The sequence below is a fragment of the Lycorma delicatula genome, chromosome 1 (genome assembly GCF_047948215.1).
Source record: "Lycorma delicatula isolate Av1 chromosome 1, ASM4794821v1, whole genome shotgun sequence".
Classification (NCBI taxonomy): Eukaryota; Metazoa; Arthropoda; class Insecta; order Hemiptera; family Fulgoridae; genus Lycorma; species Lycorma delicatula.
Window position 1 is genome coordinate 338,653,891 of NC_134455.1, and position 25,480 is coordinate 338,679,370.

General features: G+C 31.6%; 1 protein-coding gene across 3 annotated transcripts in view; it reads right to left on the minus strand.

Annotated features, from left to right (window-relative positions):
- The window catches only part of LOC142334323 (uncharacterized), a 28,677-nt gene extending 3,490 nt beyond the window's left edge, over window positions 1-25,187 (minus strand). Inside the window, exons 1-4 of one of the 3 annotated variants that reach the window (XM_075382269.1) lie at window positions 24,774-25,186; window positions 20,608-21,588; window positions 11,940-12,066; window positions 3,158-3,286 (exon numbers count right to left, since the gene is read on the minus strand). In XM_075382269.1, the coding sequence (XP_075238384.1) occupies window positions 3,282-3,286; window positions 11,940-12,066; window positions 20,608-21,588; window positions 24,774-24,797 (1,137 nt within the window). In that variant the 5' untranslated portion in view covers window positions 24,798-25,186 and the 3' untranslated portion in view covers window positions 3,158-3,281. Of the gene's footprint in view, window positions 1-3,157; window positions 3,287-11,939; window positions 12,067-20,607; window positions 21,589-24,388; window positions 24,568-24,773 lie in introns of those variants that run through there. The other 2 variants (XM_075382268.1, XM_075382270.1) reach the window with 2 other exon arrangements.
- Between the last annotated feature and the right edge of the window lie 293 nt (window positions 25,188-25,480).

Here is a 25,480-nt window from a genome sequence, read left to right on the forward strand (position 1 = left end):
TTAACAATCGTTGTCGGTTTAGGTTTTGATTTTATCCTTATTGCAATGATTCTATCGCTATGCATTTTGAAATACTCTACTCTCTTCCCTATCTTCTTGTTCATTATGAAACCTGATCCTGCCTACCCATTATTTGAAGCTGAGTTAATTATTCTAAAATCACCAGACCAAAAGTCGTTTTCCTCTTTCCACTGAACCTCACTAATTCCTACTACATTTACATTTATCCTATCCATTTCCCTCTTTAAATTTTCTAACCTACCAACCTTTTTTAAACTTCTAACATTCCACGCTGCGACTTGTAGAATGTTATTTTTTAATTTTCTGGTGACCCCTTCCTTAGTAGTCCCCACCCGGAGATCCGAACGAGGGACTAGTTTACCTCCGGAATATTTTATCAAGGAAGGTGCTTCCATCATTGCTATATGAAAATGCAGAGCTACATTTTCTTGGAAAAAAAGCAGCTGTAGTTTTCCATTGCTTTCAGCTGCGCAGTACTCGAGGACTGAGTGATGTTGATATGGCCATTTAAGTCGTCCTGACTTACGTCCTTAACTACTGAAAGAGCTGCTGCCCTCTTTCAGGAATCATTCCTTAGTCTGGCACTCAACAGATACCTCTCCGATATGGTTGCACCTTTGGTCCAGCTGCTCTGTATCACTGAGCACTCAAGCCCCCTCACCAACAGCAAGGTCTCATGATTCATAAAGGGAGTTTCTTATAGCATAAATTTAATAATTTTTTGAACAAGAGCTAGGGAGGGTCAGAAAGGAAGGATTCCAGCACAATCGCGAATAGTAATTTCTTTTATAATTTGAATAAGCAAACAAATTGTCACCCAACAACAAAATAAAATCCAGTATACATTTAATAGTGAAGATGGATAAAAGGAATAACTGGTTAACAGTTAAATTCCCCATATGAGGTTAGACATATACACAGCACAATATTTGAAAAACTTTAATTTTTCAAAAATTACATTCTTCAAGGATTGGGAATGGTTCTTTTGAGTTAATTGTTAGCAGTGACTTACTTCCAGTGCCAACCCAAGTAAAAATCTAAGCGTGCAGGAATAATTTTATAACTATTTTCTTAGACCAAATCAATACATCTGCTGGACATTGATTCTCTGTTACAACTTTCTCAATAAGATTCCATGCGACATGTCTTTAATTGTTTATGGATGCTACTTTTTTCATCCAAAACATGATCACACACATTTCTGGGTCTGCTTGACTGGCAAGTCTCTCAATTTCTTCCATCCTGCCACCACCTTTATTCCATGACCGCCTTCCATTCTTCTCAATTTTTAATTCTTAAATATACATTGTACCACTTCTTTTAATTTCTCACATTCCTTAACACCTCCATTTCACACATATTTCTAGGAATCAACCCTTTTTATCAGGCGATAGCTGCCAAGGATGTACTGGCATCTTCATCACAAAGAACATAGTACAGCAGACATTCTCCCACAGAATAAATAACAAGAAAGAAGGGATCAAGAATAAGAAAACAAGGTGGGTTTGAAAAAAGATTAATCTGGTCATCAAAATTTTTTACCATCTTGCCCAGGACCCTGCAGTTTATTTAAATAGCGAGACACAGCATGCTTGTTACTTCATAATACTTTTGGTGATACATCCCAGCTCCAGATCAGGCTCCTTACGCTTTTCAAAAATAGATGCGCTGATATCCTCGCTGATTTATTTCATATTTCCTACACTCTTCTCTATTAAACATTCAAGATAACTAAGATTGCTGATCCTTGTTATCTGTTCTTCTCCAACCCTCATTCCTCTTAAGGGTCTATCCTCTGTGATTACTATCTCACATACATTAAATTATCCCTGGACTTCCCATTCTGCATTTCCCCACACATCAGGTCATCTACAGCATTCCCTTTCCAACCTTTTTCACTTCCTTCCTCAGTACATCATCCGTTCACAACAATAAATAGCAAAAGTGAGATTACACCATCATGTTTCAGATCACTTCTTTCTATGCAATCTGTCTTTTCTCTTCTACGTTTACACAGGCACAACACTTCCTTTGTACATCTTCACCCATTTTCAAAAGCTCTCTCTTTACACCCATACTCATTAATGAAAACTTCTGATTCCCTCTTTCATTTACGTTAGGGCATCTATCAAAACACTTCTTCAGTTTCTCCTCTCATCACATTATCATCTACAGCTGTCATTGTAAAACCAACAAACTGGCATTATTATCATCTTGGTAATGCAAAAAGCATGAAAAGGAATATTTTCAACTATTACTCACCACAGCATAAATTAAAAAAAAAAAATCATAATTATTATAAATATGTGGACTTTCCTGCTGTTATCATTTTCATGACTGGAGACAGATTCATCTTCACTAGTAAGTGTGCGTTTTCTGAACAAAATTCATCAATTTGAAAGTTCTAGATCCCATGAAAAAATAACACCTTACTGGAGTTAAGATATTTATGCAGCTGCACCAATCATCAGTTGCAAACTCCTGTTATTTTACATTAATTCTTCATAAAATTGCTTACTATCATTCACTTTGACAAGGATAAATTTTATTTTCTTTCTCATACAGAAATAATGAAATCTGGTTCAAACTTCAGTCTGATCTTTATTCCACTGCTTTGGAACTGGAACAATAATACCATTATCACAGTTGAATATAAAATTTTGTTGTTTTTAATTTTAATGGCTGAACTAAAAAGCTCATTACTACCCAGATGCTAAAAACAAACGAATGCTGCACTACAGATGAGCTAAAATTTTCAATTTTAAAGAGATAATGAGAGAAAGAAATAACTGTAAAATCCAAAGGAAAAGAAAAATGGATGAAAAAGTGCATGCTTTACCCTTTGATAGTATTTACTCTCCAATTTTTGGATCGTGGGAAAATATAAGACTGTGTGACACTCATGTACACAGTATTTCCAAACTGTTTTCTATAATCAAATAAATAATATACTACTATACTATAACAATTAGATTGTTAAACTGCTTAACTACAAGTCACTCTGTTAAACTGATTAGCTGTAAGACACTCTCTACTGCAGATGCAAGATTTTCACCATTGATTAATTATATATACACAAATAAAATATTCATCTATACTGTTGCATCAAATTTTATTATATATAAATTGTATGGAATATTGATCAATTTAAACTGTTCATCACAATCTATTTTCTTTGTTGCTCACTAACTTTGGTAGCCAAATTCAATAAGAGTTTTCACTTGAATAATTTTCCATAAAGATGTTTTAAAACACATATTCTACTCTACAAACCAGAAAAATGTAATTTATTTTATAATTTATTATTAAGAAAGCAGCTAATAACTTATAAAAATTTAACTGTACAAATGTGATTAAATAATTAATAATGCAACTTATCACATAAAAAAAAAACAACTTATCACAGAAAAATGTTAATTTATTACTAGGTTTATTTTTGTATTTATTTATTGTTCTTACTGTTAAGTAAATCATTCATCACCAATCACTACAAAGAACCAGATTAAAAATAAACATAAAAAGAACAAGAATAAACTAATAGATAACTAAAATAAAAAAATTATTTATTGAAAAGCAAGAAAGCACTCTAAAACAAACAATTCTTATGATATGTTTTGCTGTTTTTTTTAATAACTTAATCCATTGTAAAAGCTGACAATCTCTTCTTCATAAGATGCTTCTTATAACATACCAGAAACATCTTGTTTAATATGTAAATATGATTGTACATTTTTTCCGTAATTTCAAATTATCAATTTTATTTATAGTCTTTATTACATGTTGATTTTTGTTTGTTTGTTTATTATTACATTTTTAAACTTAAAAGTGCCATACTAATGATTAATGAAATAAATTGGAAAACGAACATTCTAAAACTGTTACTTAAACCTAAAACTAGATAGATATTTAAACTGTTAGACAATCATCATTAGATTATGCAGAAATAGCATATATAAAAACATTAAATACACAAAATTATTAGTGCAATCATTTATTTATGTGGATTTCAGTTTAATTTTGTAAACCACTACAATCAAAGTCCCATTATATATTAAACAAAATAAAAAGAATTGTTTGTACATGTTTTTCCTTACATATCAAAAGTAATTTTATTATATTTAAAAATTAATTTCAAATTGAAAAATGGCAATATCTGTTTACATTTTTTTATAGTTTGCATTAATTATACTGATCTATAAGTTCTGTTACACAGATAATTTTAGTTTTTTTTTGTGCTGAATCCAAACATGACCTCAAAATTTGTTTAAAGGCTTCATTTTTGTAACCATTACTTGTAAAAAAAATGAAAATTGTTAAAATTATTTATTTTCTCTATTATAACTAAACACCTGCAAAGATTTGTTGAATCAGTTTCATTCTGGCTTTCATGCGAACACTATCACAAACTTGGTCTTTGTTTTATTCCTGCTTTTTCTAATACAAGCGTATATTTTTTTTGTGTTATATTAGTTAATTTATACAAAAACTCCCAACAAATTCATATTTCATTTTATATTAATGATGAAATACGAATATCAGAAGATATCTATAAATGGCTCAGAGTGGAATAATTTGTAGTGACCTGTGTGACTAACATGGTATTATATTGTAAAATGAGATTAATAATAATTGTTCTTTCCTTCTCGCAAAAATAAATTTATCACAGTAATGGGATAATGTAAAAAAATCAAGAAAGTCTTGGGCCCTTCATATCTGCTGTAATTCTTGTATAACTTTACTAAGTAGGAACCTGCAACATGTGGCTTGTGTTGTTACTATGATATGGGGAGAACCTAAGAAATACTTGTTAGACCGTTATTTTAAAGGTACCACAAGTAAATTCAAAAAATCAGTTGCATATTCTAGTCTTCCTTTAGTTATTACATCTATTTTACACAGTGAAGAGTTACTTGTTCTAGTTCCACCAGAAAAATGGTGAAAAATATTCAGAAGAAAATGTTGACAATGAAGAAGGTTATGTTGGAAAGTAATGAGGAGGATCCCCACTTTTTCGAAGATGAGAGCACTAAACCTCACAAATTATTCAAGCAGTACTTAATGATCAGATTCACGATCTTAATTTGTCTAAAATACAGTCAGTATTTCTAACTTCAACTTCAAGGTTAAAAAGTTGGAACCTCCTTGAAAGTGGCATTAATTTTTTTCTAAGTACATAGCAAGAATTTCAGCAATTGGTTCTCCTTACAAGAAAATATAGTGTACTGTAATGCTGCCCTAATAATCTAATAAATAAATTATTTATTGGATTACTAAGGCAGCATTACAATCCTATGGAATGGAGGTTGCTTACAGATTCCTCTAATATAACTAATTTGAAAGCCGTACTCCGTAACAGTGAAATTGGTGAAAGAATGAGTAACTTAAACCATTACACATAAAACTTCGTTTGATGAAAAATTTTGTCAAAACAATGGATCATATGACCAAACTACCTTAAGATCTGCAAGGAAAAACAATCAAAGAAGGAATATTTGTTACATCACCATATGTAAGCTAATGAAGGATTCAATCTTTAAGAAGTGTTTGAATGAATCTGAGAAAGTAATATGGATATCATTTCAAAATATTGTTAAATCATTCGTGGGCAAAAAGATAAGTGTAGATTGGTAAGTAAACTTAAAAACTATAAAAATAACTAGAATGAAATATGTTTCTAAAAATACACATGTTCCATTCAAATTTGAACTTTTTTCCACCTAACCTTGGTAATGTAAGTGATAAGCATGGTGAATCCTTTCACCAAGATATATAATCAATGACAGAAACATGGTATCAGGGAAAATTGAGCCTGAATAAAATTAAAAATTACTGCTGGAAAACAAAAAGGGGCATTCCAGAGGTTGAATACAAGATAAAACTAAAAAAAAGAAGATATTAGTTGAGATAATGTCATACCAGAGGCTATTTTCTTTAAATCCATGTTACTAAAACAACATATTCTCCATTCAGTTCTGGTTTGCAGATTTGAAATCACGTCAAAAATTACTTTAAAATACACCTTACTGAATGCAAGTAAGAAAAAAACTTTTTTTTTTCAAGTTTCAGTTTTACAGGTATAAAAGGCAACAAAAATATAATCCACATTTCTCAATCAAACTCACAGGAATTATTTCATCTACCTGTGGAACCTCACATTTTACTTTAAGTAATTAATTAGATCAAAATTATTTTTAACAAAAAAAGGTAGCGATTGCTGAAATTTGCAAAATTCTTTTAATATTGTTCTACTAAAATATAAGTTAGAGCAATTATTCCAACTAGAATTGGTTACAATTATTTGATTACCTGGTTTATACAGAGTATAACACAAAGTTCTCCCAGGACATTCATAACCTATTCTAATCGTGAAAATAATGTAAAACTTCATATAAACATATGTACCAAAGTGATTCATTTGCGACTTACGACTTGTGAAAAATTTAGCTTGGATTTCAGCTAACCTGGTGAAATGAGGTCGTAATGAAATTTTTACATTAATTGATGGCCAGAATAAGTGATTTGTTATGGCTTTTCACCTGAAAAATAAAATAAAATACACCCCAGAACTGTATCTGCAGTACTAATAGCAAAATCTGGGGTGAAAACCACTAAATTGGGGTAAAAAAAACTCCGTTTTTATGTTTGATGTATAATAACTTTGTTAAACGGATAATAAACACATAAAACTTTTAAACAAAACTTGTAGAGAATTTAACTCCGAACAAATTGGTTTAAGACAAACTGAATAAAACAAAGAAAAATAATTTACAGACAGTACATTACTACAGTTGTCAGAAAATTACTTATTTACTGTAAACAAAAAACAAATTTTTTGGCGATATAGAAAATTTGTAAAAACAAAATTTAGTTAAAAATAAAAATAAAAATTACACAATTGTAAAATAAAAATTACTTAGATAATAATTATTAACAACAGAAATACAATAAATATGAAAAATTATTTCAAAGTTGGTAATAAAACAACAGCTGATCAACAATGCGCAATACTGTGTTTAAATCATTCTGTGAGATACATTATGTATATTGGGCACTGTGAACTCGGCTGTTGCAAGCGAAGGTTTTCTGTGAATTTTATTGCCATTGAAGCAATAACATACTTATTTACAACAGAGGAATACGCTGATATGGTATTCATTTTGGGTGTGTGTGTAATGGTAATGGTAATTCTACAGCTACTGCAGTAGAATACAAAATACGTTTTCCGAATCGCAGGATTCCAAATCCCAAAACAATTACTTGACTCTTCGCATCGGAAAACAGGTTCACTACCTAGTACCAGCCTTCCTACATCTCTCGTGCCATTTCCACTCGCTTAAATCATCATTTCCCTGAGAAAATGGATCGGTCATGGAGATCAACATTCCTGACCACCAGGATGCCTGATCCTGGTGGTCAGGAACCTTTAGCTTTCGCGCCTGAGGACGGATGAAAAATATTTATACAAAACAAAAATACATTCTCGTGAGGAATTAATTGTCCACATTATAGATGCAGCTCATCAACTTTAGAACAGCCCTGACAAACAAAATCAGTACAGAAGCATGCCAAGAAATGTGTTAAAAATGACGGATCATTTTTGAAGATTTATTATAAACTGGTACATATAATGCACTTTGGTCTAGTGAATGACCTCTGCAAGGTTTGTTTAAAAGTTTATTATCTGCAAGTTGCAAGTTAATGTTTTTATTATCCATTTAAAAAAGCTATTGTACATCAAACAAAAAAGAGGGTTTTTTAGCCCAATTTATTGGTTGTCATCCCAGATTTCCCACATCTACTGCAGATAAGGTTCAGAGACCTATTTTTATTTGATTTTTTCAGGTCAAAAACCACAATAAATCACTAATTCTGCCTCTTAATTAACATCCTAAAAATTTCAGTACGACCTCATTTTACCAGGGTAGCTGAAATCAGAACAAAATTTTTCACTAGCCATTTCTCACTAACTAACCATTTTAGGACATATGTTTATATGAACTTTTTCCTTTATTTTCACAAGTAGAACAGGTTACGAAAGCCCCGGGAGAACTTCATGATACACTTTGTATGTTTACAATAAATAAATTGCAGTTCAAGGCTAACAGGAATGATAATGTATAATGTTTACAATCTTCATCAAACAAAAATTTACTCAAGAAAATTCTCTCTTTCATTTCAACTCCAGCCATTAACCAGCAAGAGCTGTCCCTATTAAACTGAGTAACACAGAGGCTAATCAGATTAACATCCCCTCATTCTTTTCAGAAAGAGGTTTAATAGTCACCTCTCCTGAAATGTCTCTTGACGATCAGACCATTTTTTTAAATTTAATTTAAATTAGTTTTGAATTAAAACAATATCTGCAAGTCAAAGTACCTAGCTTTGATTTGCACCTTCGACTTTTGATTCACAAACTGTTGGTCTCCAAACATTAAGATATCTCAGGAAGAGGTGACTATTTATTACGGCATAATTTGTGTATTATAGACTGTATTTTATGAAGCCAGTTTGGGTAAATTTCAACAAAACCAGGCTTTCTAGGAAAATCTCCGGTAGTTACCGGAGGCTAAACAGGAAAAAAAGAAAGAAAGGCTATTCAGCAGAACTGATGTTTGATTAAGACTGTGTATTTATGTTTACTGGGTGAAGGGAAACAGAGCAAAAGAACCTTTATAATTTTCAAGGATTCAGTATAAAAGAAAATAGTAAACCAAAAAGTTATGAATTCAAGATATCTGATGCAGATTTACAGCTGGAAGAAAAGGTCAATTAAACAAATTTAAGTCCCTACAGAAGATGCTGAAGAAAATGAGTAGGGACGTTTTTATGACACAAAAACAACTGAGAAAGTAGAGAATACGTCAATCAAATTGTGATTACGAGAGAACAGAATGCGGATATTTTAAAACAAATCTGTAGGAAGGCATTATAGTACAGAGAAATACCCTACAGTAAAAGTACATAATTAAAATGGAAAAAAAATAGAATTTCGGGTACACAAAATAACCTCCTTATAGGAAATTCTTGTTTTCCAGATAAAAGTATTTACAAAATCATATTTGAAGTTTCTGGGAGAAGAGTAGAAAGTTAATAACTGGTTTACATGCACTTAAATTGCAAGATACAGAATCATGAATCACGTTTTTAGAAATGTTGAGCCTTATAAGCATTACAGGCTGTTGATAATGAATATGGGATTCAGAGTACTGTTTGTGCTGCTAGAAAAGTACATGAAAATATACATTATCAGCTTCAAAAGAATGTGTGGTCGATTAGGAGAAATAGGGTAGCATTGAAAAGAAGTAAACGATCCTCATACAGACTTTGATTAGTTCGGCACACAATTTTCAAAAGATTTAGGATTGGAAATCGGAGAGAAAGAACAAAGTGTGGAATGAGGAAATTAAAAATGTATGAAGCATGTTTTAACCAAAAATGATGCATGGACTAAGTATAACACAACCACAATAGAAGAGAATTGGAATGAACATACAATAAAAAATTATATAATAAAGCAAATGGCATGGAAAGTAAAATTCTATGTTTGGAAAAACTTTGAGCTAAAACAGACCACTACAGGAAAAACTCAAATAAATTCTAGTATAATCAATAATTTAATTAAAAAAAAAAAAAAAGATAAGGAGCATCTAGAAAGGAACAGGACAACAATGACTGAAATCAAGAATATACTTGTACTTCATGCCTGGAGAATTTTTTATGGTGAAATCTTCAGAAAAGCATAGGAAAAGGAATATCAGTTAAGTTGGGCCCAATGAGCATCATCTTGATTTGAACATGGAAGATGTAAAGAAAGCAATCAGGAAAAAAGTGAAAAAGGTGCCTGTAGAAAATGGTATCTAATCAGAACTTACAAAACATGAAAGGGAATTAATCCTTTACAAGAGTACAAACATTTTGCAGGGAAATTTGGTTTAAGGAAGTAAAAAATACTTTGGATTTTTCCTGAACCCTTTGGTTGGGAAAAAATTTAATCATACCCATCCTCAAAAAAGGCAGCAATATCAACTTTGAGAATTACATGCACTAAGAATTATGTTTGTTATCAGTGATTTTGAAATACATAATATATGAATTATGGAAAAAAAGCTGAAAAGTATTAAACAGCATTCTGGAGTTTACAATCAGCCAAACAATGGACCACATATTTACACTGAACAAACAAGATACAAGGCTATGAGTAGAGGAAGGGAGCTGCATACAGCTTTCTGGTTGAAGGCTGCATTTGATATGCACCAAGATATGAAAGGTGGAAGGCTTTAGAGAAGATAGATGTCTGTGGGCAAATTATCAGAAAGATTAAGAGTGTGCATCAATGTATGGAAGTGGGGGAAACATTTTAGAAATTCAACATGGATGGGAACTAAAACAGGTAATAACCTCAATCCATTACTAGAAATAATTTTAACGGATGATGTTATTAAGCAGTGAAAGCTAAAAATAAAAAGAAGTAAAACTGAGAAATGGATGATAAGGTCCATATATGTGTAGGTGCTGTTTTGAGTCAAAGATATAGCACTGTTTCGATGTGAAACAACAAAGTTGAAGAATGCACTGATGTAACAGAGAAATGCCTTCTGGGATAGAGAACTGATTCTGAATGCAGCACAGAGTAAAGTAATGTGTATTTCAAAGCACCAACTGAGAAGCTGACATTGACTATAGAATAGGATAAATGTTTAGAACATATAATAATTTTGAATATTTGAGTTCAAGAATTGTTTGTAGAAAGATAATTGAAGTGAACAGTTTGGAAAGCAACACAGGTTTATCATAGTTGAGTAATATAGTTTCAGGAAAAAAATTAATACAAAGATGAGGGTATTTAATGCTAATCTGTACCGACCAGTTGTTTGAGGTAGAAAAGCTAGAACTAACCCATAAACAAAAGAGCAATTTTGTGGTCAATACAGACATTTTAGAAGAAACATAGGAAAAACCACAGTATGAACTCAGCTGTAACAAAAAAAAAATGTCTGATGGAGACCGTAGAGGAGACATTAAGATTGTACAGTCAATCGTAATGAAAATGAAACAAGGCATGAGACCAAACCATGAGTGAAAAAAGAATATGGATGAATAAATTCAGATAACCAAAAATGCCAGCCTCCATGGCACAGGTGGTAGCGTGTCGGCCTTTCACCTGTAGGTCCTGGGTTCAAATCCCCCAGTCAAGCGTGGCATTTTTTCACACATGCTACAAAACATTCATATCATCCTCTGCAGAAAGAATTGCTTGACTGCGAACCCGGAAGTTAAACAAACAAACAGAAAAAAAGATAACCAAAAATAGATATGGAGACTAGATCGGAGGGGAAATCACGAGAGTCATATGTAGAGGAGATGGCTAGAAGAAAAGGAAGAGAAAGGAGATAAGACAGATGACTGTAAACAAAAACTAATAATAAATGGTTGATGAATTGCATCACATAACCGCACAAGGGATAAGGGAAAAACAAATAAACACTGTTTATGCAATTTAGTAGGTTAAACTAAAAGAAGAAAAATTGAAATTACAATAAAAGCATCTGGAAGCTTATCAAACAGAAATGAATTTTATTAAAGGTAAGGTTGAATTCAATGGTTTCACTTGAGAAAGTTTTGAATTTCATAATATAACTACTTGGTCTTAATTTTAAGGACCAGTACATACATACTTCCTTCAGGATTTTGTTCCCCGAGTGGTTGCTACCTAATTAAAAAATGCTAAACTGCCTTTCAAGAATTTGATTCAAGATTTTTCCCAAAGAGAGCACATGTTTAAACAAATGCTTATGTTTACTGCTTTTGGAAAAACTGAGATAAATGTATTTTAAAATTTAATTAATAATTGTGTCTACATGAACACTGCTTTTAATTTATACAGAACACTATAACAAAATAAAAATACATATACCCACCAGCAAAAAATGGTCTTAATAATGAAAAGTATTCTTCTTTTTTCTCCCTTGACAACCTTAATCTCATTTCCATACAAGAAACAAACTTTTCATGAAGACTTCCAGAGACAAAAACTAAAGAGTTATTCTGCAAGAAAGACATTAAGAAGTTAAAATATGAAGATTGTATAGTGTTTTCAATATTCGTAGATACCTGAACTTTCTTATTTGTCATGTACTATTTAACATTAAAAAATTCTTAAGGATTTAGTAAAAAAAAAAAAAATGTACCACAGTCACTGGTTAATTTTCAATATATTTTTCTACTACCTTTCATTAAAAAATACATCAACACAAGGTATTTTTACAAAGATTTCAGATAAGAATCTTCCCAACAGATTTAACTCTTTCAGCACAGGTGGCAACTAGATCCCACATTTACAAAGTGCACACACTGCAGTTCATCATCCCCTTGTTGCCAGTGACTTTTTTATAAAAGTAATAAAAAAAAATAAACACACACACTTATTCATATTCAAATTTATCTGGTGCCACAACTAAACAGATGTAGATACCTGACATGAAATAAGACACACAAAAGTGACATAGCCATTTTCACGAATACTAATCATACTGTGCCACAGAAATGGCTTCCTATTGCTTTCTTTAATGAGATATATACATTGTTGCAAATGATCATTCCAAGTAATTTGAAATTTTGTCTACTTCACCCAACAAGCAACACTACACTTTCACTCAATTCACATTTTCAACATTTTTCTCTGAAAAAGAAACTTCTACTAGAACTACTTGATTTCAGATGCTTTACACCATCACAACCATAAAAAAAAGGAGGAAAGGTATAAAACGGTAATTTTCTATGGAAAATAATCTATTACATACACTCTCCATACTAAGTGGAGGAAATTTAAGTCATCTGCATATTTATTTAATCTGAAGATAAATGACTCACTTTTAAAATATAACTGTACTTTTTTTCATGTAAAGAAATAAAAAGTTATACATGTAAACACATAAAATGTCTAACTTTCAATATTCTAAGAAAAAAATAATATGAAATTGAAATAGATATAATGCTAAATCAAGTTAAATCTCTCCTGTTATATTTCAGTTATAGATAAAATTCCATTTTCAAACTAGTATAACAATTTTCTAGACTTTCAAATGTCTTGGTAAACTCTAAAAATAGCTAATTGTAATTTGAAAAGCCATTTTTCAGATTTTTTTTGAAACCAGAGTTTACCCATAGATGGCCCTAGCTGTCAATGTAGTAGTTACAGTCAAACCACATCATTGACACCATTTTCTTTCTTTGACAGCTGACAAAGATTTTCAACTCACAACAATACAAGTTTCATAAAACACCATAGTTTTAATTAGCATTGAACATGTCGAGTTTTGTACCTATAAACTACGATTTGCAGACAGCATTGATTTTCTGTTACCATTTAAAGAAAACTGCTGCAGAATTTCATCAAATGCTTGTCGAAGCTTACGGTGAGCATGCTTTGGTAAATCACAGTGCTTTGAGTGGTTTAAAAAAAATTCAAAAATGGCGATTTTGACATCAGAAATGAAGAACGTGGAAGACCACCGAAAAAGTTTGAAGACAGCAAATTGCAAGCATTATTGGAAGAGGATGATGCTCAAATGCAACAACTTGCGGATCAATTAAATGTAACATGAGAGCTGTCTCCACATTTGAAAGCCTTGGGAAAGATCCAGAAGATGGGGAAATAAGTTCCAGAGCTGAATGAAAGACAGCAAGAAAACCGAAAAACCATTTGCAAAATGCTCTTTCCAGGTACAAAATCCAGAAAGATGGAGAAAGCCATTTCTCCATCGAATTGTGACAGGTGATAACAAATGATTAATTTGAATCAAACATTGCATGAAGAACAACCAGAATATCAAAAAAGGCAACACAAAGTGATTTTGCTTCATGATAATGCACCATCACACACAGCAAAACCAGTCAAGGAAACGATTGAAGCATTAAGTTGGGAAATACTTTCACATGCAGCTTATTCACCAGAGACTCTATCAGGCTACTATTTATTTGCATCGATGGGATACGCACTTGCTGAGCATCGCTTCACGTCTTATGAAAATGGCTCTACTGGTTTGCCTCAAAAGAGCAACAGTTTTATGGCATGGCATTCATAAATTGTCAGAGATATGGGAAAAATGTATAGCTAGGGATGGACAATATTTCAAATAAAATATTTTTTATCGTTTTCAAACAATAAATGTGTATTTTCTATACAAAAATTCTGGTTTTATATTTACACACCTGGTAACTAGGTAAATGATAATAAACCCAGAAACAATAATAAGAATAAACCCAAAAACAATGTTACAATGAATAAGTCCATTAAGTTTATAGTAAATAAGGATTCATGAATAAAAAACTGGAATACTGAATGGTTTTCTGGAGGAATAGTTTCCATGTAGTATAAAAAAAAGTCATTCATGTTTAATATTTAAAAATGTTGTCTTTCAAGATAACTGCTCAATTTGGTGATTTTACATAACTATTTTTATTAACATTAAAAAATATTAAAATATTTATTTATTTTTTGATTGATGAAATTATGCAGAGGTTTTGAAGCTTGTAAAAGAAATATGGAAATGGAATTTTGTAGTGTATTAAAATACCATGCCTGACCAGGATTCGATCCCGGGATCTCTGGATGAAAGGCTCAGATTACCATTCTAATAACAATTAGAATGGTATCTCACTATTTAACAAAAATAACAATACGTCAAAATAAAAATAATACACAACTGCTAAAGAATAATTGGACGCATACAACCATACGCACCAATATTATATGGTGAAGTATATTTCATTGATTTATGATTAATTCTTATGATTTATGTAATTTTAATAATCAACAATAATAATTATAACAGGGAAACCTTGTGCTTTTGGCGAGTGATGACCCCTTGCACCCCAGTCACCCCACCTTGCTAAGAACTACCCCCCTCCCAGATCTACAGATTCCAATCAGCAGAAGCAAAGCCTCAACACAGCAGAACAAGCATGACCCAAGCCAAGGGAAGCACAGGACAGGGCAAGCTGGCCACCCAGCAGATGAAATGGGTATGAGCGCACTGGCACAACCCACTGAACCTGTTTTGCCAGCAGGACAGCCAATAACCACTAAAGCAAGCTTACCCAGACAACGCATGATGTGGAACAAGGACTTCAATACGAGTCATGCAGTGTTGTTATAGAGCCACGAATTTATAATCAATTCTATTAACAATAGAAGACTCACTGATTATAGCTCTGCCAGATATAGTAAGACGTACACGCAGAAATGGAAGTGGAACAAAGGGAAGAAAAGCATGCAGAAGTAGTGCAAGAAGAGCAAGCGGGCACTGACCCCCCTGGATCAAGAACCAAGGAGCCAAGATGGAGCTGCAATTGAAAACTATGCACCTAAGGAAGTAGACAGAATCTGACACTGCAATCTAGTATAACAGAGCCCCGAAGACCAACAAAAACAGGATTATAGTGAGATTCGAGGAGACCAACCCCAATCAATTCCCAGCTTTGCCCAAGCTAAAGGAAAATAAAAATACAAATACTAATATCTACACTGATCAAATAATGAAAGAAAAGATTGAGGATAAGGACTTAAATAATATCCAGCTATTTATATATTGTGAAGTGGTCACTGAATTGAAAATGAACTATCAGGAAATAACACAGCCAGCCTCAGAAGAGACATAGGCAGGCTGATGCAAATGACCCAACAAAATCCAACGGACAAAGTAAAGATGCTAGGAAATGCAATAATCAATCGAATGTGCAACAATACCTCAATAAGTCCAACAGATGCTCTATACAGGTGCAAACAATAACTAAGCAAATACTGAAAAAGAATGGGGAAAAAAGCAAGAAGAAAAAGAGTGAAAACATCCTATTAAACAATAGGCAGAAAGCTTTCTACGTGGGTTAAGAGGAGCCTCATAAAATCATAGGAAACCCACCCACTTCGAAAAACATGGAAATGTACTGTTTGGAAATATGGTCTGAAGATAAAGAGCAAGATGAGACCCTGTTAATCAGAAACGAAATAGAACCAAATGGGAATATCGAAGGCAAGCAGCCTACAAGTCACCACAAGCAGAGAAACTGGTTAAGAAAACTATGAAAAGCTCCAGAGTTGGATAAAATCCAAAATTACTGGATTAAATCCTTAAAGATACGCATCTAATGCTGGTCGAAGCCTTCAATCGAATCATCCAAAATCCCAAATCAACCCTTTCTAAGGATATAACCTATAAGAAACTGAAAGGTGACAACACCGTAAACCCATTTAGTCAGATATATTATCAGAAGAAAAGAAAGGATGCAGAGCAGGAAGCCAAGGCTGCAAGGAACAGCTAGTAATCGACTCACCATAATGAACTATGCCTGAAGCAAACAGTAAAAATCTATATATGGCAAACAGAGATTATAAAAAAGCTTTCAATAGTATTATCAAAGGTTTTGTGCATGTAAAGGCATGTGGCTCACTAAAGTTTTGTGCATTCATAAAATAGATGCTGGACTGATAAACTTCCTGACAAATCTTGCTTACTTGGAAAGCAACAGTAAGTTACTACCAGTCAAGAAAAGGTCACAACCAAAAAAATTAATATCCACAGGGGAATATTTTAAGAGACTCCCTCAATACTCTGTGGTTCTGCTTGACGCTGAATCCGCTATCCAAAGTGCTCAATGAGATACGAATTCATCCTAAATAAGAAGACCCCACAAGCATATTGAATCACGACGTCTTGTATACTGATAACCTTAAACTGTACATATCTAAGCCCACGATATCGTCATTATTCAAGCTGACTGAAACTTTCACCTGGAGTATAAAAATGGCATTCAGGTTAGACAAATGCAGGATTCAAAGAATTATGGTAGGCCACCACGGAAACCTGGAAGGACATACGTTGTATCGTTGCATACAGATGAAACGATCAAGTGATCAAGCATATGCAAGCAGGAGAAACTTATAATCTAGGATACCAGCAGTCAATTACTGGATCATGGCTCAATCAAACAGAAACTGGGCAATTAATATCTTAGCCGACTGAGACAAATCCATAAGACTGAGCTAAAAAGGAGGAACAAAGCCACAGCTATTAATATGAACGTCATACCACCACTATTGCCCTTCTTGTTTGGAGTATTGGCAAAAACGCCAATACTCCAAAACATTGAATACTGTATTTTATTTTGCGTTGCTCCTTCTTTGGGGCAACATGGAACTCAAAGAAATGAACTGAATAACAAGGACAGCGAGCACAAAGTTTCACTACCATCACCCAAATTCATCCGTCAAACGATTTCACCAACGGAGATACACAGAGGGCGAGGAATAGTCGATATCGCAAATGTACACTACAGGAAAATCCAGACGGTCCAACAATATTTTAAATTGAAAAAAGAAATGAGTAATTTACACGCTGTCATTATCAATGCTTACAACAAGTACACACCACTTAATCTTCAAGATGAAATATATGAGCCTCTCCAAAATGTAGTTGTGGACAGAGAAAACCTACAGAAGTGGGAAGAAAAGGGGTACAGGAAGATATAAATATCAGCTGTCGCAACCGCATATTGACAAGAAAGTATCGCACATATGGCTGTAAAGAGGAAACGTATACACTGAAACAGAAAGCTTCATGTTCAATACCTAAGATGCCACTGTTATAACCACAAATTACACCAAATACATCATTAAAGATAACACCCAAACAGACCTTCTGACGATTCAGCGATGGAAAGGAGACCATCAAACACATCAGAGGAGGATGCACACAGCTTGCAGCCATAAAATATAGACCCACCACAATCTTATTGCTAAGATTATAGATCAAGAAATATCTATGAAGAACAGACTACATCACTTAAAAATTCATTACTTGAAGTGAGCCACATCTGGTAATTGAAAATGAAAAAGTAAAGATGTATTGAAACTGAGAAATATTGAGTAACGCACCAGGTTGGTCTAGTAATGCACACATCATTGCAAATCAGCTGATTTTGAAGTCGAGAGTTCTAAGGTTCAAATCCTAGTAAAGACAGTTAGTTTTACATGGATCTGAATACTAGATTGTGGATACCAGTGTTTCTTTGGTGGTTGGTTTCAATTAACCACATCTCACAAATAGTTGGCCTGAGACTGTACAAGACTACACTTCATTTACATTCATACATATCATCTTCATTCATCCTCGAAAGTAATACCTTACAGTGGTTCCAGAGGCTAAACAAAAAAAAAAAGAGAGAGAGCGAAAAGTATCGACTGGTAGAACTATCATCCACAACAAACCGGACTACACACTAATCATGAATGCAATAAAAGAAACATTCCTGGTTGAAATCTCAATACCAAATAGCAACTTGAACAAAATGCATAGCGAGAATAAAGAAATATATACCATTGTCTCAGGAAATTAAGTTAATGTGGCAACAACAACATGTTCACATAGTGCCAATCATCCTCTTGACTACGAGGATGACACCAAAAAAACTTTTAACAAACATCAAAAAATTACATCTCGATCCATGGATCTATTTAAAGTTACAGAAAACTGCAATTATCTGCACCTGCAGTATAGTAAGTAAATTCCTACAAAGAAATAGTTGGATACCTTGACATATCCACAAAAAGAAAGTCCGCACCAACTATGCCACCAAACAATAGCTAATATTCAAGCTAAAATAAAAATAATGTACTAATATATTAATATAACTTAAATTTACTATTTCCCTACTTCAATCATCACATTTCAAACTTTACTTTTACATTAATTATATTTTAACTGCTGTTTTTTTATTATATATATTCTCTCAATTAAGAGATTTAAATTTACTGTTTAAAAAGTAATATTCTATTATTAGTTAAATTGTTACTTTATTATTAAGTATTATCATTTTTGACATTAGTAAATTATAATTTAGATTTACTTAAATTAATTTATCTTAATTTTAACACTTCTTAGTATAGAATTGCTAAATTTCTGTGTAATTTTTCAAAAGAAAATTAAAAAAAATCAATCAATATTAAAAATAGCACTGAAGTGACAAAATAATTAAAACAAATAGAAATAAATAATGACATTAATGACAAATATGAAGAAACATGAATTGAAGACATATGATGACAATGTGAAGAGCGAAGTTCTAAAAAAAATCTTATCTACAAAAGACTTATAAAATTTCAAAAAGTGCTTTCTGAGGCCTATTTCACAAAATTACAAGTTACAATTTTATAATTACAGTTTACCATTTTTAGAAGTTAAAGGTATTCTAAAATAATTAGAATGCTTTTATAAGTTTCAAAGTTGTGCAAAACATCTGAAACTTGTAAATATTTACTAGGATTTACTACTCTACACTTGTTTAGCTGTGCACATTGCATAAAAGATAGACTGATAGGACAGGATAGTCATTCCTTTATAAAAACATCTCGTATAACTCCATATATATATATATATATATATATATATATATATATATATATATATATGGTACACAGAGCTATAAAGATGTTTTCATAAAGGAATGACTATCTAACTGCTCTACCCGTCCTATCATTCTATCACTCTCGCACGCAATGTACATAGCTATACACCAGCCACTATATCTTTCTGAAATACAGCTTCACTTTACTTGTAGAAAAATTACCTGTTACTTGGATTTTTATGGATTAGGCCCCAGGACCATTTACTATTTACAAGTAAAGAAATATAAACATAAATATAATTATGTTGTTCATATTAGAGACAATAAAACATTTTCAAAAATAAATTGCATGCAAATATTATAAAAAAGTAACAATAAATTTAAACCCCTTACTCTCGAGAAAATGTTTATAATACAGAAAATGGTTATGAAAATATAATTACAGAATAAATAAGTTTTAAGCAAATGACTAGATTAGGGAAATAGTAAATTTAATCTAAATTTTTGTAACTATTAAAATACCAATTATAATAGTTTTTATCCACAGATTGTAATACAACATAATAACTTATTTTATACCAGTGACGAAGACTATAAACAAACCTCTATGGTACTTTGATTTTTTAAGATATGTTTTAAATCTAATAATATAATTTTATATGTTCTGATGAACGAGAGATCTCTATCAAAGTGTGCTTATGAAAAGAAGAGAAGAGAATAAACTGTAGGAATGATAATTACATTTTACATATAATTATATTCTGCAGTAAGGTTTTAACTTCTGATCCTTCCACAGCAGTCAACAGGGAATCTGTCCTGAATTGGAATACAATATTCTGAAAGTTGATTTCTAATGTCAAGATTCGATTCTCAGTTAAAAGTTGTATATCTATTCACCCATAATTTTTTCATCTCCTCTCACTGTTAAAACAAGTAAGTATGCATACTACTATTAAACTATACAAAAAGACTACTTACTCTTTCTTTCATGTTTAATACAAATTTAGAAGAATGTTTTTCAGATTTACTATTAGTGGCATCAACCAGTAACCTGTAAAAACTAAATAATTTTATAACTTCTTCACAATTATTAATTCTCTCATAACTAATTACACCTGACAGAATAGACTATATAAACTTACTATAATATTACTACTGACAGAACTATATAAAAAGACTACTTACCCTTTCTTTCATGTTTAATACAAATTTAGAATGTTTTTCAGATTTTCTATTAGTGGCAGCAGTCAGTAACTTGTGGTAAAAACTAAATAATTTTATAACTTCTTCACAATTATTAAATTTTTCATAACTAATTACACCTGACAGAATTTTCAATGTTGGATGTGATAGTTGAGAATCTTCTTGACCTGACGATACTGGAACATTCCTATTACCCCCATCATCAAATAATTCTTCTGTAGTAGTTTCAGCTGTTTTAATAGCATTCATAAAAAGACCATCAACATCTTTCAAAATAGCTTGTTTAACAGAATTTTCATTTTTAGAATCTGAAGGGTTGAATGGCTTGCTTTTAATAACTGAAACAAGATCTTTTGTTCTTTCTTGTTTTTGAATTTTTGTTCTTTCATTTACAGATATAGATGAGGTATGAATACTTCTTAAACAATCTCTAGCAGGTTCTTTATTTAAAGAAGTAGAATCTTTTCCATGAATAGTTACAAAATTTTTCTGTTGTTTTGAAATTTTCACGCATTCATAATTTATTTTCCCCTCAGTCTTTAATTTTTTGTTAGATTTATAAGGAATTTCTGCTGTAAGTCTGTTGCTTTTATTATTCAGAGAACTAATCATATCTGAAAAATTAGGATTAACACTTTTTACCTTTTTCATTTCTTTTTCAAGGTTTGCCATTTTTAATACATCATCAGCATGTTTAATGGCATCATCAATTTTAGATATTAATATTTTTACAATTTCAGCCGTAATATCAGATTGTTTATCCTGTAAAATCAACTGCATTTTATTATTTTTCTTATCAGCATGACGAACATCTTTACAACTCACCACTGATTCTCTTTTTGAACAAGAAGTTTGAATTTCTTGGGCCAACCAACACTGTTCTTCTAAAAATTCTTTTTGATTTTTTGTTTTTTCTAAAATGTTTACAAGTTGCTTCTCAATATTTTCAAATGATATATAATCCTGAAATAAGTAAATATTGATATAATTTCTTTACACATAAATATATTTCTCGGAATCAACAGATCTTGTTTAATAATATTAATTTTAAAAGTTGCAATTACCCTTTTAAGAAAGTTTTCAATGAACAACAGGAATTAGCACAAATTTTTGTTTGGGAATTGAAATAAATTTTAAAAAACTTTGAATGGTCAAAAATTTAGTGAAACCTCCACATGTTATTAAACACTAGACTGTAGAATATTGAAATTTAAGAGCAAAAGTAAAACGGAGCCTGGTAAGGATATTCTCTGTTAAACAAAGTATGGACTTTGCATTTCAAATAATCGAATGTCAATTATAAATTAATTCTTGTTCCATCTTTGAGGGAAAGTATTCATTTTCATGTGTATGTTTACACATGTGTATTCTTTACAAAGGCAATTACACTCGCTTCAAACTGTAAACCTCAAGACAAAAATGTTGCAAAGCATATCCAAAAAATAAGCCATATAGGTCAAGGCGCTAAAATTCCCTATACAAACATCAGATTTAAACTGATTCATCTTAATATACAATCATTAGAATGGGAAAGCAACTGGTAGATGATGTCTGGATTTACAAACCAGGTCATGGAAGAACTAAGGGCCTGGGAGGAGTCTCGCTCAAGAATGAGGCATCGGAGGATGCGGGGGTGGACAGATCCTCTGCTGAGCGCCTAGGGGGTTCCCCGTGCATGTGGGAATCGCCTGATTGCGATTTGGCTGGAGACATTCCACCCGTGTGCTTGATGGTGGCCTCTGGTAAGTAGTGTGAAAGACTTGTGTGCTTGATGTGTATGATGCGTGTTTGTTGATCTGTTACAACTTGGTGTACTTTTGGCATGATGTGTGCGATTCTTGTTTTTCTTGCTCTGTGCATGATTGGTGTATGAATGTATATGAGGGCATATCATTCCCCTTCTTGATGAAATGCTTCCTTAAGCTGTTCCAGGAAGGAGAGCCAGGGATGGAGGTTTAGTTGGTAGTGTGCGGTATACATACACACTTAATAACACATTGCAGAACCTGTTAACAGGTTCCGCACTGCCCGACACTGCCTAGGCGCCCATAAATGGGGTCCCTCCACCTCTTTAAAAAAAAAAACTGTTTGGGGCAAGAAAAGCCCCAATAAGAAGTAATCAGAAATGGAACGTAACTGTGAAATGTTATCAAAAATAGAGTTCACACAAAAATAGAATGGACACCTTGTAAAAAATAAAAAGCCTCGTAAAAATAAAATATTTTGAAACAAAAATAAACAAACTGCGATAACTTTTTTAATACCTGTAGTACAAACCTTCCTTCTATAAAAGATAAATTATAATTTATCTGTTAGTAATTCAAAACCTTTGAAAAAATATTTTTTCACAGATTTTGATTAAATTATAAAAAAAATTACTTTTAATGATTTTTTTTTTTTTTGGCCAAAAAGTTTAAAAATGGAACAAACCAAACTGTACAAATAGTAAAGATTTTGAGTCATTTCTGAACATTACAAAAGGTTTTAACATTTCAATTCATATATTTTTAACAGCAAATTATTTAGTCCTTTTTAATTCCAAGACTTATAAATGCACTCAACAAGATTGATAAGGTGAGAAATACTATTTTTAAATTTCAAAACAGTAGAATAACAATTCTTTTCTTGAGCTAAAGTTCCACCACTCACTGCTAGATGTTAGCACAATTCGTACAAAATTATTTTTGTAACGAAGATCACCACTAAAAACGTTTTTACTAATTATAAACCAAATACACCATAAATTAAATTTTACAGCTCTCTCTCTCTCTCTCTCTCTATATATATATATATATATATATATATATATACACACACACACACACACAAAATAATATAATTTGTATATCAGATGTGGATTTTTTCAAACATTATAATAAATAAATTTTTGTGCCATTAAAATATTAATTTTTTTTAAACAGTAACCTCTAATAACTTTGGTCTTTGATCTTAAAAAAAAAATTTTTTTTTACCAAAGTCCATCACTTTTCAAATATAATATATAAATGTGTGTGTGTGTATATGTATGTAATAGTTCAAAGACTGAATCCTGCACAAAACAAATTAAAATAAAACAATACGATAACCAAATCAAAAACTAACTTACCTAAGCAAAGGCTTAGAGAAAATTATTCGCAAATTTAAAAATGTTGATATGAAGTATACTACAAAGCAAATCATTACTTGCAAAACTCAAGTTATTACACATACATAACATCTGAAATATATTTTATCTGAATTGCTCATACAATTTAGATAAATGTTTACGGTGACCCAGTTCAAAGAAATATTACAACTTAATATTTAAAAAAAGGATATTGTTTATTAAAGACATGTTTATTCAAAACAATCTTAACAAAAAATGGAGCATATCTTAATATACCTGAATACAATGAAAAATAATATACTGAATGAACAATATTCAAATCTTACTTTTTGACTGCATTATACATATATGCCTAACTAAAGAACACTACCAGCAATACCTGCTGAAACACCAGTCAATAGATTTAGCCACAAAAGCTTAAAGATGTGCTTTTTAAAACATTATAACTAAATTTGGTGTCATTACAAAATTAATGGTTTATTTAATAGTAGTCACTTTCATCTACTACTGACTTTTTGGTCTTACAGATTTTTTTTAAGGAAATCTATCACTTTTCACCTTAAAAAACATGTATAGGTATTGTTTTATGCACAATTCATCTTACAACCAGCATATAAAGTAATAAGCACAGATATTTGAATGTATTAAAAAACTTACTGCACTTCAAATAACTAATTCATAAAAATAGTTGCACCTGTACATCACAAAATGCACAGTTTCAGATTACAATGTAGAAGTTAATATCACATACAACATAATGCCCAATTATCAGTTTTAAATGGAAAATTTAGTCCTGAAAAGCACCATGCGATATATCAAATTAAGAGACGTAAATACTTTTCGTATTATGTAACACGTACTATTTTTAGCACATAAAATTTAAGGTCAGTTTTTCTGTTTTAAACCAAAAAATATAATCAAGATTATTCTCTGTGAATAAAAAATATGAAGCTTACAAATGTAGCGATAAACTATTTTCTTCACAATAAATTAGTTAACAACTGCTAATTAAAACCTGCCAGTATTACCTTCATATACTTACAGAATTTTGTAGTTCTTGACACATTTTAATCTGAAATGAACAATAAAGTAATATATAAATTATACTGTAATGCAATGACCGTTTAATATTTCACTGTCTGAATACGATTAATTATTTTACTAGCCAGCGTAATCAAAATTACAAATTCGGTATAACCTCAATCGCGGTAAATGATAAATTTACCGCCAAAACATACTTGTAACGAGCACTCAGTGGCAACGAGAATCTTGTTTATAAGTTATAAATGTAGATAGTACAGAGAAGATAGTAATTAATAATGAAAAGCATGTATCAACAGCTATGGTTATTAGGCCGGAGAAGAAAGTAATCAAAATGTTAATAGGGTTATTGAATATTTATGTGTAATTTGTTTGTATTAATCAAAACTATATGTAATTATTAACAGTGCATAGGTTTAGTTTCTGTTTTAAATAAATATATTTATATCCAACGTAAAATGAAGATGCAAATCTATATGTATACGATTACGAGTTTTGATACTGCAGAGCTTTTTATTCTTTGCTTTTGGAGGAATTGTAACAAGTAAAATGAGAGTTTGATAAAATGATAAGTGAAAAAATACCCGTATTGTAGTTGACGAGAGAGTTGAGTATAGATTAACGCAAACACAGGATTGAACTTGTATTTCAAACAGTGGCGTCTCCAGCTCGAAACGGAAGGGGAAAAGAATAAAATATTTATTTAAA